This window comes from Macadamia integrifolia, unplaced genomic scaffold, assembly GCF_013358625.1.
Source record: "Macadamia integrifolia cultivar HAES 741 unplaced genomic scaffold, SCU_Mint_v3 scaffold746, whole genome shotgun sequence".
NCBI lineage: Eukaryota > Viridiplantae > Streptophyta > Magnoliopsida > Proteales > Proteaceae > Macadamia > Macadamia integrifolia.
In genome coordinates this window covers 4,030-18,688 of record NW_024870530.1, presented here as the reverse complement: position 1 = coordinate 18,688, position 14,659 = coordinate 4,030, and the positions used below count along the sequence as shown (strand labels likewise).

Here is a 14,659-nt window from a genome sequence, read left to right as displayed (position 1 = left end):
AAAAAAAAAAAAAAAAGTAAAGGAACTACCAACTTTTTTTTTTTAAATATGAGCAAAGCATATTCTAAGAAATGAATGCAAGTTGAAATAGCAATCACAAGAAATAAGATTTCTTTAATTCCTTTTATTTATTTAAATGTATAATTATCAGCACACAATCTAGAAGCAATAGAAAAGATGAGATGGGCGAATGAAGGGAATTTAATCCCTACATGGTGGCCTCTCCAAACTGTGCGGGAAGGTTTCTATCACATGGCTCATCAACTTCATCTTCCACGGACAGACACTGAAAAATAGGTGGCTTTTCTGTTGTGACTAGGGATAAACCTCTCTTCATGGAGGAAGGGAAGCAATTTGTTGCACACTTTCCGTTGGCAATGCAAAAAAACCTGTTCTTAAAAAATCCAAAACCCCAGTGTGAATTCCACTTTCATAGGTCTACAGGAAGGGTGGATTGGAAACCGTCCTAACCTTTGGCATTTTTGTCGAGAAGTGGCTCTTCTCAGATGAATGCACAAACTCTTTACTGGATTAGGGATTTCAAAAATCACTTACTTTCAGTTTCATCACCTAACTCCAATATTCCATTAGAAATGCAATAGATCTAAGGAATTGAAATGCAAATATACAACTAAATGTCTCCAAGTCTAAAGTCATTGGCACATGACTCAACCTTTATCTAGTAACTTAAACCTTATGCCTTGAAGAGGGCTTGAACCTCCATGCTTTTTAGCACGAGATTTTGAGTCTCGCGTGTCTACCATTACACCACCAAGGCATCTTAAAAGTGATACGTATTTCACGAATATGGTATCTATCCGGTATGATGGAATAAACAAGTTTTTGTAGAGGTAGTCCATCCAAGAAAACATCTACCTTGTCCAAAAGCATGTAGAGAAAGATAAGGACAAAGTTCTATAGAATACATACCATGGTTATTAAGGCGGTGAGGCGATAGAGGCGTTTGAGGACCTTTCAGAGCGCCTTAACAATAAGGCGGGCATAAGGCGTCGCCTTATTGACTAAAGCATTCCTGGGTAATTTTTTTATAGAACCATTCTATTTGACTCAATTCCTAGTTGAATCCTAATACTCATATGTTGAATCCTATTAAATAAATACTAGCAAACAAAATTAAAAATTGACATCAAAATAGGGCAGATTAAGAACAAAATGCAATTCAGCAACTGTCCAACTGATGACCTACTTAATGGCAATCTAACAGAATAAACTAGGCAGTAATAAACTAATATATAGCTGCATATAAGAGGCTATAAGCATATTGAAATATTGAATTAATTAATTAAAAACAGAACCACAATCCACAGGAATAACAGAGGAAAATGAAGAAGAAAGAAGAAGAAAAAAAAGAAAAAGGTATCATATGCAAAAGTTGCAGAACAGAGGAAGAATGAAGATCAGAATAAGAAAAAAAAATAAGGGAGAAGAAAGAAGAAGGGGAAAAAAAAAAAAAAAGAGAGATAGGAACAAAAAAAATAGGGTACAGAGATCAATAGCTCATCTGCTCAGTGAAAAACAGAAGAAAATGAAGAAGACAGAAGAAAAAAAAAATCAGGTATCGCATACGAAGAAGTTACAGAATAGAAGAAGAAAAAAGCGAGAAGAAAGAAGAAGAAAGAAGCAAGAAGGGGAAAAATAAAAAACTCACCGTAGCTGCATGAACAAGAAATAAGATGAGAAAAAACAAAAACTTACCTGTAGAGTGGGTACGACTGTCCGCCGGAGTAGGCTCACCGCTGCCGGAGAAGAAAGACTGAAAGAAGATGCCGGAGAAAAATGGTCGCCTGGTTCTTCTTCTCAAAACCCTTACTCAAAATCCAATTCCAAACCCTTTGTGAATCGTGTTTCACTGTTTTGGTTTTTTTGTGGAGTAACTTAAGTTGTTAGAAGCTGATCCCATGCATCTCAAGTGTTAACAAGACCATACACCAACCAATAAAAAATCTATATTTGGAATCTACTTAAAGTAATTTTAAAAAAGTAGTAAATTATAAAATGGTTATAAGGCGGCCGCCTTACGTGATACACTTAAGGCGTACTACTGCCTTACAGGTTTTGGACCGCCTCAGGGCCTAGGCGTCGCCTCAACAGTGCCTTACCAGCACCTTAATAACTATGATACATACACATTTATCTTTGAACTTAAACTTTACAGTAATTGAAAGATGAAAAGAATAATTCAATAAAACCATGTAAACCATATACAAGTCATTACCACAGCTGGAACTTTATGCGCGACAACATAAATACATTCTATACATAAATCAACCCAATAAATGACTTCCGTGTTCCGCCCAAACAAGCTTGTTTATTTATTTTAGTTATCATGCTTTCAAGTATGCCTAGCACCACTTGTATTTTACCACTGCTTCATTCTTAGAATTAACATTTTTCCCTGCTGAAAGTAGGTAAGCTTATCTGCAATATTTTTCACCAGATGAGCTACCACACAATCAGAAATGACCCAGATCCATCCCTATGGAGAAACTGCATAACTCCCCTACTCAGGTCTTTAACACTAATCCTCAATGCTTTGGCAAGCATGTGGCACACCATCGTCATCCTGGTAGGAATTCTTTTATCAGGAGGATTTTATAACATGTAAACTCTAGTTTGAGCAAGTAATTTAGCCAAAGTCTCTCTTTTGAGGATAAGAAATCCTCCAAGGCTCTATCAATGTGCATTATTATTATTTTTTTCAACTGCCCAAAAAGATCTAAGGTGCAGTGCCAGCAGGAATCTTTAGCTTTTCTTTTAATGAGTTTCCCACAGATCTAGCATAGAAAAGGAGATATGAAAGGTGGAAATGATGGTAGACAAATGGTGTTTGAATGTGAGTAATAGCGAAGAGATGTAGATAAAATGTGAGTAATAGCGAAGAGACGTAGATAAAATGTCGAAGTAGATGGTAACATTGGAAAACGGAATAGATATGGATTGAGGCCAGAACAGGAAAGGCTAATCTCTCTATAGTAAGCCCCTAAAAACAATTGTTAATTACATCCTATTCTCCTGTACTAACTCTTCCCCTTTCATTCTATTACTTGGCTTAAGAAAATGAAGCTGAAAGAAAAGAGACATTGACAGTCACTAACATGCGAGTGGTCAAGATGAACGGCTATCGAAACTCCATCACATTAATAAAATTTGTGGGCTAGCCATGAGATAAACCGTAATACCCAATTCCATTACAAAAATATATTATAGACCATTCAACTTCAGCCCTGTCTATAGAGAGTAGAAGAGACCAAAACCACCCAAATTAATTTTTATCAACTTGAAACAGAGAATATTGCAAATAAAGCCAAAACAAAGAAATAATTTTTATAAATCATGAGTATAACAGCAATTATGTCAACAATATTTACAAACAAACACTCTTTACAAACAAATACGGTATACACTGAAAAGCAAAAATGAGCATCAAGCCACATTATGTACATAGAAAAATAAAATAAATGAGCAACAAGCTTTACAGAGTACCTTGAATTATGCCATCATTTACACATCTCAACTGCGAGCCTCGGGCGAAATAAGAGTCCCAATAGAAACACCAACCTCAGACCAATCTGGAACACCTTGAATTATAAGATTTCTAAACCTTTTTTTTTCCAAATCATACAAAACCAGCTTTCTATCATGCATCTCCAGAAGAATTTCTCCGCTCTTTGTAAATCCAAGTGGCTTCAAGTGTTTAAAATGACCAACAACCATGGGTTGGTGGATGGAGAAGTGTTTAATCCAAGACTCTCTCACTCCATAATCTTTCATCACCCATATCTTGACGTGATTATCATAGAATGTGCAAATCATACAAAGGAATCCTCCCAAAACCCCCAATTTGCTATGAAAACTATGATCCCCAAAGTAAGGCTGTGGTATTTCTCTAAAGACCTCATTTCCAACATCAAAAGAAACAATAGTGTCTGGTCTGGAACTGCGAATTGCAATCCAATGAAGAGCTCCATTAACGAAAATCCCCGACAACCAATCACGAATATCAAAAGGGATTTCGCCGATCCTTCGCCATGAATCCGTTCCGAGGGTGTGAACATCAACCAGGGAACGACAAGAACTAACCATCCTACAATCAACATGAAAGTATATAACCCTTAACACCTTGTACACATCTTTTGATGGACTGTAACCAAAACCCAGAACAGGGAAACGAGAAACTGCACGACCCGGAAGCTGAAAAGGTGCGTAAGGCAACATCTTGTAATCTCTGGTGAATGGGTTCCAGATAATGACGTCGTAGACACGATTCAAATAACCCAAAAGGCAAACCAAGCCATTGCAAGAACCAACAATTTCAATGGTGGAAAGCTTGCAGGGCAAATCGAGCTTTACGGGTTCATCATCCCAGGTATCATTGTGGATTGAATAGAGGACGTTGTATAGATTGGATCCACAGTTGAGGATGAGATTACGGTTGGAGATATTGGTTTCAGCTGAATGATTCAGTTGTTGTTTGATGAAATGAGGATCTGTAAGTAAATCTCGCCAGGCCTTGCATACGCACCTAAATCGAAAGAGAGATTTGATGGGTACCCTTGGAAGGATGTTAATGAAAATCTCGTATGGGAGGTCTCTCATAGCCTCTCTCTCTCTCTCTCCAAAAATCTGCAGCTTCTTTCTTTTCTATCCTTTCTGAATTGGGTGCGTTGATAACGAAATAGAACATATTTGTAGGAGAGGAGAGCAGATCTTTTCAAAGGTGGGGGAGAGAGCGAGATAGATGTGCTCAGCCTTTTCTCATAATACACAAATGTTTTTAAAGATTTTGTGGAAACTTTTTTTTGTCAGTATCATTATTTGGAATATTTGGATTCTAATCCACAAATTTTATCCCAGCTAAAAGATATTTCTACTAACTTGACTTGGTTGTTAGAACTTACAAGTTGAAAAGATATTTTGGATACAAAAATATAGATTTTTTTTTTCTAGAAATAAAAGTATAGAATTAATTATATACAAGATGGGGATTGAAATACAAAATTATTTTATATAATGGTCAATAATCATTTTTGTAGAGACTTTTTTTTTTTTTTTTTTTTTGGTAGAAATCTTTTTAGAAACTTTATTCCTTGTTTTTTGTCAGTCCGATGGTTTAGTGTATGACATTCAATCTATGATAGTTGGTCTATTAAATTTGGCTGTCAAGAGATGAAAAGAAAAGAAAAGAAAAATTTTGAGTTTAGGGAGAGAGGTAAACACATAAAGAAATCATTGCATCAACTCTCTCTCTTCAAATTCATATTTTTTTGTATTTTTTCATTTCTTTCCTATTCATTTATTGACAACCAAACTTAGCCTCAATTTTATTTGATATTGGTATTTATGAAGAAGATAATATAGGTCTTGTCTCTCCGCCTTCTAAAGATTAGATGAGGGAGGTTATTGGGGTTTAAAAACCCCAAGTCATGATGATGTTCTGACTATTTTCTTCCAAATTTTTTGGGAGACTAATAAGCAGAATGTGATTACATATGTTTGTAGTTTTAGTCTAACTCTATGCTCTTTGGTGTTAATCATACTATTAATTTTAGTTCTAGAAAAAAGATAAATCAGGTAACTTATTAGCCTTTATATTGTAGCATATAAAATCATTGCAAAGTTGCTGGATTTATTTCCTTTTCCAAGCTACCTTAGTTCAAAGAAAGTAGCTTGTAGATGATGTAATTATAGCTCAAAAGATTTTTCATTATTTAACACTTAAACTTAATATGTCTATGGCATATGATAAATTAGATTGGGGTTCCTTTTGTGTCATCTTTGAAATTTTAGGTTTCAGTCAAACTTGTGTGATATGATGTGTTATATTATGTCTTCTTGTATTTATTAAAAATTAAGCTTGAAGGGAGCTATTTTAATTTTGTTGAGCCTATTGGTGTATGATGTATTATATTCTGTCACAGTTTAATCCAAGGAGTATTGGTGCAACGCCTCGACAGGCAGGACGGTAGTCTTGCTAGTTGGTTAGTGGGCTATGGGGGTTGCAAGGGGGGTAGGAGGCCCTCTGCATAGTAGGGGTGTAGGAGGCACAACCCCTCACTCAAATTTTTTATTTGAGGGCAGTTGTGTACTTTTTGGATTAGGGTTTTTCTCTATATATTTGTAGTGAGGGTTTCTTTCTCTGTAATGCAAGCAATACGAAGAGGTGTGAGGGATGAGCATCGTAACCCTATTCTCCATTGATAGTGAAGCAATATCTCATCTCATCTCATCAGGGACATAGGCAATCTTGCCGAACCTCGTAAATCTGTGTGTATTTTTTGTTATTGTTTTTTTCATTATCTTCTGCATCGTTTTAGGGTTGCGTTTCTACAAATTGGTATCAGAGCTCTAGATTTTCATTTTCTAGGGTTTACTTTCACGATGGCAGGGAAGGGATCTAATGTCAAGTATGATATCGAATGGTCCATTGGGAAGATCAATTTCACCCTCTGGCGTCAAAGGATGAAGGATTTTCTGATACAACAGGGTTTGGTAAAAACGTTGTTGGGGAAGTCAAAGAAACTTGTAAAAATTACTGATGAAGATTGGGAAGAGATGGAGGAAAATGTGGTAAGAGCTATTTGATTGAATCTTTCTAATGATGCCCTACAATATGTTGTGGCTATCGAATCTGCACCGCAGTTATGGACAAAACTTGAAAGTATCTACATGACGAAGTCCTTAACGAACAAGTTGTTCGTGAAGAAGCAATTGTATTCTCTACAGATGAAGGAAGATACGAAACTATTAGAGCATCTTAACATGTTCAATCAGATCGTAATTAAACTTGTGAACCTAGAGGTTAAGATCGAGGATGAAGACAAGGCATTATTGTTACTGTCGTCACTTATAGAATCATATGATCACCTGGTAACGACTCTCTTGTAACGGAAGGAGACCTTTGAGATGGATGAAGTCGTGGCTTTCCTCATGTTCAATGATACAAGGAAGAAGGCCAGTAGTATAAAATCTCAAGGAGAAGGTCTTTCGGATGTGATAAGGAGCAAGAAAGAGGGAGATCAAATCAAAAGAGAATTGGGAAGAGTCGATCGAAATCCAAAGGGGCAAAGACAAAGGTCTCTTTTACTATTACAAGAAAGAAGGTCATCTGAAAAGAGAGTGCTTAAAGAGGAAGGCAGACTTGAAGAAAAAGGTGTAGATAAAGCATCTGAGGAAGCTAGCGTGGCTGACAGTTCAGATGGAGATGATGGAGATGTACTCTCTATATCATTAGGTAAGAATCAACTTTCTGATTCTTGGATTTTAGATTCTAGATATTTATATCACATGTGTGCACATAAGGTTTGGTATGATACATATCAACTATATAATGGTGGGTTTGTCCTAATGGGGAATGATACTGTATGCAAGACCATTGGGTTAGGTACCATCAAAATTAAGATGTTTGATGGGATAGTAAGAACTTTAGCAGATGTGAGACATGTATCAGAATTAAAGAAAAACTTAGTACCTCTGGGGGCACTTGACTCGAATGGCTGCAAGTACATAGCAAAAGGTGGAGTTCTCAAAGTTATTAAGGGTGTTATGGTTGTTATGAAGGGACAGCTAATAAGAAACCTATACAGACTCATAGGGAGCATTTTTATAGGTGGAGCATCTATGACTATAGATGTAGGATCTGATACAGATGATACCTATCTATGGCATATGCTGTTAGGACATATGAGAGAAGAGGATTGATGGAACTTTATAAAAGGAAACTATTGAAGGGAGTGAAAACTTGTAAACTGAACTTTTACAAGTATTGTGTGTTCGGAAAACAGTGCAATGTTAGTTTCAAAACTGTAAAACATAAGAGTAAAGGGGTGTTTGATTATGTATACAGTGATATATGAGGTCCTTCAACAATAAAATCTAAAGGTGGGGTAGAATACTTCGTGACCTTTGTTGATGATTACTCAAGGAAAGTCTAGATCTACTTCATGAAACATAAAAATGAGGTGTTTACTAAATTTAAGGAATGGAAGGCTGAGGTAGAAAGGAAGACAGGAAAGAAAATTAAGTTCTTGAGAACAGATAATGGAGGGAAGTACACGTACAAGCCATTTCTAGAATTGTGCAAAGCTGAAGGGATTACACGTCACTTTACGGTTCCAAAGACACCACAACAAAATGGTGTAGCTGAAAGGATGAACAAAACACTTCTAGAAAGAGCTCAGAGTATAAGGCTGAATGCAGGGTTGAACAAGAGATTTTAGGCAGAAGTAGTGAATATGGCATGTTTCCTCATCAACAGGTCTCCATTAAAGGCGATTGATTGTAAAATTTTCAAAGTGGTATGGACAGGAAAACCAGTAGATTATTCTATTCTGAAAATATTTAGTTGTTCAGTCTATGCATATGTTGAGAGTGAGTAGCGTTCCAAGTTAGACTTAAAGTCTAAGCAGTGTGTATCTTTCTTGGTTTTAAGAAAGGCATAAAAGGATTTAAGTTGTGGGATCCAATTTGACAAAAAGTTATGGTTAGCAGGGAAGTTATGTTTGATGAGTCTCATATGGTGAAACCCAATTACAATTCACAAGCAGTTGATGAAAATAAAGAAGGTTCTACTGTGCAGGTGGAGTTAGGTGAGTCAGAAACAGCAAGAGAGAATGAGTCATCCAGTGACTTATCAAGACAACAAGAAGTAGTAAAAGTTTCCTATACTGTGGCAAAGGGTAAAAGGAAGCATACTTACAAAGCACCTGTGAGATACGGGTTTAAGGACATAGTTGCCTACGCCCTCACTATAGGTATAGGTGATCCATCTTCCTACAATGATGCTTTGAGTGATGTACAGCATGATAAATGGATGGTAGCTATGATGGAGGAAATGGAGTCTTTATAAAAGAACAAGACTTGGGAGATTGTGGAAAAACCTAAGAGAAGAAAAATCATTGAGTATATAAATGGGTCTTTGTAAGAAAGAGACAGCATTTGAGAAAGAGCGTGAAAGGTATAAGGCCAAACTTGTAGCCAAAGGCTATGTACAGAAGGAGAGGATAGACTACAATGAAATATTCTCTCCAATGGTAAAACATACTTCGATCTGGGTACTACTTGCTTTGGTGGCCATGTATGATTTAGAGCTTGAACAACTTAATGTGAAGACTGCATTTCTTCATGATGACTTGGAGGAATAGATTTACATGGAACAACCTAAAGGTTTCAAAGTGCAGTGAAAGGAAGATCATGTTTGTCTACTTAAGAGGTCACTTTATGGTCTTAATTAATCTCCTAGACAGTGGTACAAACGCTTTGATTCCCACGTGATGAAGATTGGCTACATAAGAAGTGAGTATGATAGTTGTATTTATTATAAAGTGTCAAGTGATAATTCCATTATTTTGTTGATGCTTTTTGTTGATGATATGCTCATTGCTGCAAAGAACAAACATGATATAGTCTCTTTGAAGTCCTTATTGAGTGCTGAATTTGAGATGAAGGATCTGGGTGCTGCTAAAAAGATCCTTGGTATGGAAATCCTTAGAGATGGAAATACAGATAAACTTTGGATAACTTAAAAGAGGTATATTGAAAAGGTGCTAAAGCTTTTCAATATGGAAAAGGCTAAGCCGGTTAGCTCTCCATTAGCTAGCCACTTCAAGTTATCTGAAAGGGAATGCCCTACAACATATGACGAGGTAGAGCATATGTCTCAGGTCCCCTATGCTAATACAGTTGGGAGTCTCATATATGCTATGATTTGTAGCAGGCCGGATTTGTCTCATGCAGTCAGTGTTGTTAGCAGATACGTGAGTAATCTAGGGAAAGAGCATTGGAATACAATTAAATGGATCTTCAAATATTTGAGCAAGACTAAAGATATAAGTGTTATGTTTAGTGGCAAGGGAAGTCCACAGAATTGGCAGGTTATGTTGATTCTGACTATGCTGGTGATTTAGACAAGAGGAGGTCTACTATAGGGTATGTATTTAAATTGGCTGGTGGATCTATATCATGGAGGGTTAGTCTAAAGTTGCATTGTCCACTATAGAGGCAAAGTATATAGCGGCAGTTGAGGTTGCTAAGGAAGGAGTCTGGTTGGCTGGACTGGTTCGTGTGTTGGGTTTGGAGCAAGGATGTACAATGTTACATTGTGACAGTCAGAGTGTCATACATCATGCAAAGAATTAGGTGTTTCATGCAAGGACAAAGCATATTGATGTGAGATTTCACAAGATCAGAGAGCTTGTGTCAAAAAGCAGTATTCACTTGAGAAAAATTAATATAGATCTTAATCCTGTAGATATGTTTACCAAGCCAGTTACTATAGAGAAGTTCGAGTCCTATTTAGACTTGATTAATATTACTCATTGTTGAAGATGAGGGATGCACTCGATAGGTGTGGATTTGTACCTCTGATGAGGTATGGGGATGAAGATTTCTATAGGTTATCTTTACAGGAGGCTCGACAGAATTCAAGCTAAGGTGGAGATTGTTGGTGTACGATGTCTTGTATTCCATCACAGTTTAATCTAGGGAGTAGTGGTGCAGTGCCTCAACAGGCAGGATGACAATCTCGCTAACCGATTAGAGATCCATGGGGATTGCAAGGGGGGCTAGAGGCCCTCAGCATAGTAGGGGGTGTAAGGGGGCGTAGCCCCCACTCGAATTTTTTATTTGAGGGTAATTGAGTACTTTCCTGATTAGGGTTATTCGCTATATATTTGTAGCGAGGGTTTCTTTCTCTGTAATTCAAGCAATACTGAGAGGTTCAGGGATGAGCATTGTAACCCTATTCTCCACTGATAGTGAACCAGGATCTCATCTCACCAGGGACGTAGGCAATCTTTCTGAACCTCGTAAATCTGTGTGCATTGTTTGTTATTATTTTTTCCATTATCTTCTGCATCGTTTTAGGGTTGTGTTTCTACAGAGCCTTCTCAAGATTTTGACAAGGGTGTCCACTTATCCTTATCTATCTATTATTGCAATGGAAAGAGTATCTCGATTACTGAAAGTTTATTCTGATCTAAACATCTATAGAGAATTAAACTATGACAAAATTCCCTTGAAATTACACATCTTTTGTTTGCCACTGATACTTTTATTTTTTGCACAGCATTTAATAATGATGTATCCACCTAGGGTGTCAATTCTGAGCCTACACTAGTAGGCCCGACCAAGTCCGACATGTTTACGGCCTGACCTAGATTGGCCCGATTAATAAACGTGTTGGGCTTGAAACAAGCGTTCATGGTGCAAGTAGCTAGCTCTTTGGGCGCCCGACCAAACCGATACGTTTGTATGCCTTGCTTAAACCAACTTGTTGTAGTCCAACCCAGCCTAACCCCCTTTACTACAACATAAAATTTCTATTTTGCCACTAATAGTAAGAAACAAATTAAGCTTTCTTACTTTTTGCTTTGTAATAGAATTTGATTTAATTCAGCTTTATTTTGTAAGTTGTAAAGGTCATAATCTCTTCTTTTTCTTTGTAAGAACAATCATAATCTCATATCATTTCTCTATTTTATTAAATATTTACCTCACATATTTCTAGGCATTCAACCAACTTAAGAAAAGAATATTAGAGTAGGCACGTTTAAAGCCCATTTAGACTTCAATAGGTCCGTAGCCCAGTTAAGGCCCGGTTAAGTCCCGTTTAAGGAAGTCTGATTAAAGTCCAACACCTACCGACCCAATCATAAACCGTACCATGCCCCCCCAAAACTAGGCTCGTTTACTTAAACCGGCATTCATGGTGTAAGACTTCTAAGCGGTCAAGCCCAATTAAGCCCAACTAAGAGTGGCTCAGCCTGACTGGTTGACACCCCTATATCCACCCTTCATGCTATTCTAAGTTTGTTCTAAGATTTATCAAGGCATTAAATAAATTTTCGTAAGAGTGGAGTTCTATTTAGTAAGTCCACTTCTTTGGTTAACCAAAGTATGGTGTTCAATTCTGATGCCACTATATATATATATACTAGCATACTTACACATGCATTAGTGTTGAGAGAGAGATAGACTTAATGAATATTTTTCATGAAGGATTGTGCCTTGAAATATTGTACAAATATGAGATGACTGAAAAAATAATAGCATTCCATACATGAATCTAAATAATAAAATTATTTTTAGTAGATCTGTTAACAACAAAGAATTCTTATACAATCTCAACTTCTGTTCTTTTCACAACCTTAAGACAACATATTTTCTTCCCTTCTCTTTATCCAAACCTGAATATCTACCAACAAAGAAGAGGAAATAATGGATATGCATTGGCAAGACAAATAAATAGATTGGGGAATTGTCATTCAGAATATGATGTAGACATTTCAAGGTTCTTAGTATTTTATTTATTTTTTGCACAAATTCAGATTTTAGTTGCTGGCACTTCTTTGATCCTCAATAGAGTGACTGGAAAAGTTACAAACCAGAGCATTGACGCCTTCTATGTCCCTACTAACATCTTGAAATGATCCATCACTCTTTCGTATCCTACCATTTACTGATCCTATCGATAGCTCAATATAGTTCTTTACACACCATTGCTTAATTAGTCTTTCCAACATATAATTTGGGGTTTGTGTCAAATTCTAAAGTTTCTACACTTTTGAACATATTCTGTTGCCATAATCTATCTATCTTTGTATATATGGCCTTTCATAAGTCTATAAATCGAGGGAATAAAATATCATCCAAGGAAGAGTTGAGTTTTAAAGTTTCTCAGTAAAAGCTTTATAGTGTAGAAACATTGAGTGGGATGTGAAATAGTAAATGGTACTTGGTGCGGCCACAAGTACAAGGTCTCTCATCAATTTAAGAGATATAGGGGTAGCGAAAATCAGCAGGAACAACTACAAAGTTAGGCATCTTAGATTCATTTCAGTTGCTCTTCCCATATTTGCCCGAACCAGTTCAACTTGGTGAATGACACAATGTTAGGGGCTATTTTAGTTAAGTCAAAGGCACCAAATATTGTCGAACATCTCAGATCTGTTGAATGATCATTTGGTATGTTACCCAATGCTTTCTCCAACTTCCATGTTATACATTGGAACTGGAAGTTGATTTTCTTTCCAGCCATATTCTAAATCAAGAAACAAAAGATTTAAAGGGGAAAAAAGGATAGAAAACATTTAGATTTTCAAGGTAATAGGTTAAAAAACAGCATATTTGGATTCCTACATGTATCTTTCTCAAGCAACAATGAGCTATTATTATCATGCCCCATTCACATAGAACCGGACCGATGACCAGGGTCCCTCCGGGTAACCCAAAACCACCGGGATCATTTGATACAGTAACCACAACACGGAAAGTCACATGTATATAATAATGTAGTTTCAGCAGAAGTCTTGTCATATATAAGTGCCTGTAAATCCCTATACACTCTTGATACCCAAATTGTTATACATAGTATAATTACATATGGGATGGTAGGCATGATATTTATCCCGAAAATAATAATTTAATTATCGAGAGCATAAAAAAGGGTGTATACCAAAAGAATAAAAAATGAGAACTATAACTAGAGTCTGCTACTGTTGCCCCATAACACAGTTCTCGTACAGGCAACAGTTACCATGGTCGAAACCTTCTGGGACCCACCAATCCCCCACTGAGGTTTCGTTGGTGGGACTTGGTATGGGTTCCTCTACTGAATAGCCTGAAAAATCATCTAAAAATGTGTGTACACGAGGGTTGAGCTCACTAGCTCAGTAAATGGAAATAAAGACTCACAAAAGCAATTGCATTTCAAATGGTACTATATGCATGAGATTCATTTTAAACCTATTTCACCGAAACAATTATTTCTAGGTCATAGGTTACATGCTACTCAAAACCATAGTGTGCGTATGCCCTGGGTACGAGACACATTCTCCATCCCACGATACACCCATAGGGTTATCGAGAAAGCTAGTCGTGAGCACTCGAAAAAGTAAATCTTTACCGAACCATAGTAGAAAATAAAAATAGTACGATTGGCCCTTTGAATATATCACCAAAGTTGCCAATTGTTCTAATAATCAGTCGGGCGTACTTCTAACCACCAGAGTGGTCCACGGCCAATGCTTCCCCCGGTGATAACCCAACACGTAAATACCTATTGGGAAGGGTCATAGCATGAGGAAATGTGAAATCCTAACCACATGCTCCTATATGAGATAATATGACTGTATAGTACTTCCACGTCCCATACCACGGTGTACCAATGCATTCGTGTCCAAGCCAACTACAGCATCTATTCTATAAATCCTACACTTGTTCGGAAATCATCATCATTATGTAACATTTGACAAATCCATACTTAAAATTCCAAGCAAGTAACAAGCATTTAGAAATTTAAGATACAACATATTCAGTTCTAAATGCATTCAATAATATTCAAGTATATGCATGAGAATGGCATTCGTGATGTCAATATATTATAAAAATGAATGTGACCGATTTCAAAAACACTCTAAAATAAAGTCAAAGTCCTCTCCCCACTTACCTATTCTTGTAGGAGAATATACACTAATGGTACATGTTAGATCCTAAGTGAAGATGAGTGTCTTGAAACCTAACACAGATAGGAATTTAGAATACGTCCATTTTAGAATTATAAATGACATATGATATGGTCATGACGCGTATAATAGCGTGAAGAATGTTGTCGGTGAGTTTGAGTTCTATTAGAGCTCATTTG

General features: G+C 36.7%; 1 protein-coding gene and 1 non-coding gene across 2 annotated transcripts; both read right to left on the bottom strand.

Annotated features, from left to right (window-relative positions):
- Positions 1-697: 697 nt before the first annotated feature.
- On the bottom strand, positions 698-778 carry TRNAL-CAA. The gene has a single exon. It is a non-coding gene; the product is annotated as a tRNA-Leu (tRNA).
- Positions 779-3,320: 2,542 nt separating this feature from the next.
- On the bottom strand, positions 3,321-4,759 carry LOC122069873 (F-box protein CPR1-like). Its single transcript, XM_042633956.1, has one exon. The coding sequence runs from the start codon at positions 4,615-4,617 to the stop codon at positions 3,532-3,534; it is 1,086 nt and encodes a 361-aa protein (XP_042489890.1). The 5' UTR covers positions 4,618-4,759; the 3' UTR covers positions 3,321-3,531.
- Between the last annotated feature and the right edge of the window lie 9,900 nt (positions 4,760-14,659).

What these genes read in the sequence shown, in the direction of transcription:
- LOC122069873 (XM_042633956.1), bottom strand. Translation starts at nt 4,617, where the DNA reads ATGAGAGACCTCCCATACGAGATTTTCATTAACATCCTTCCAAGGGTA.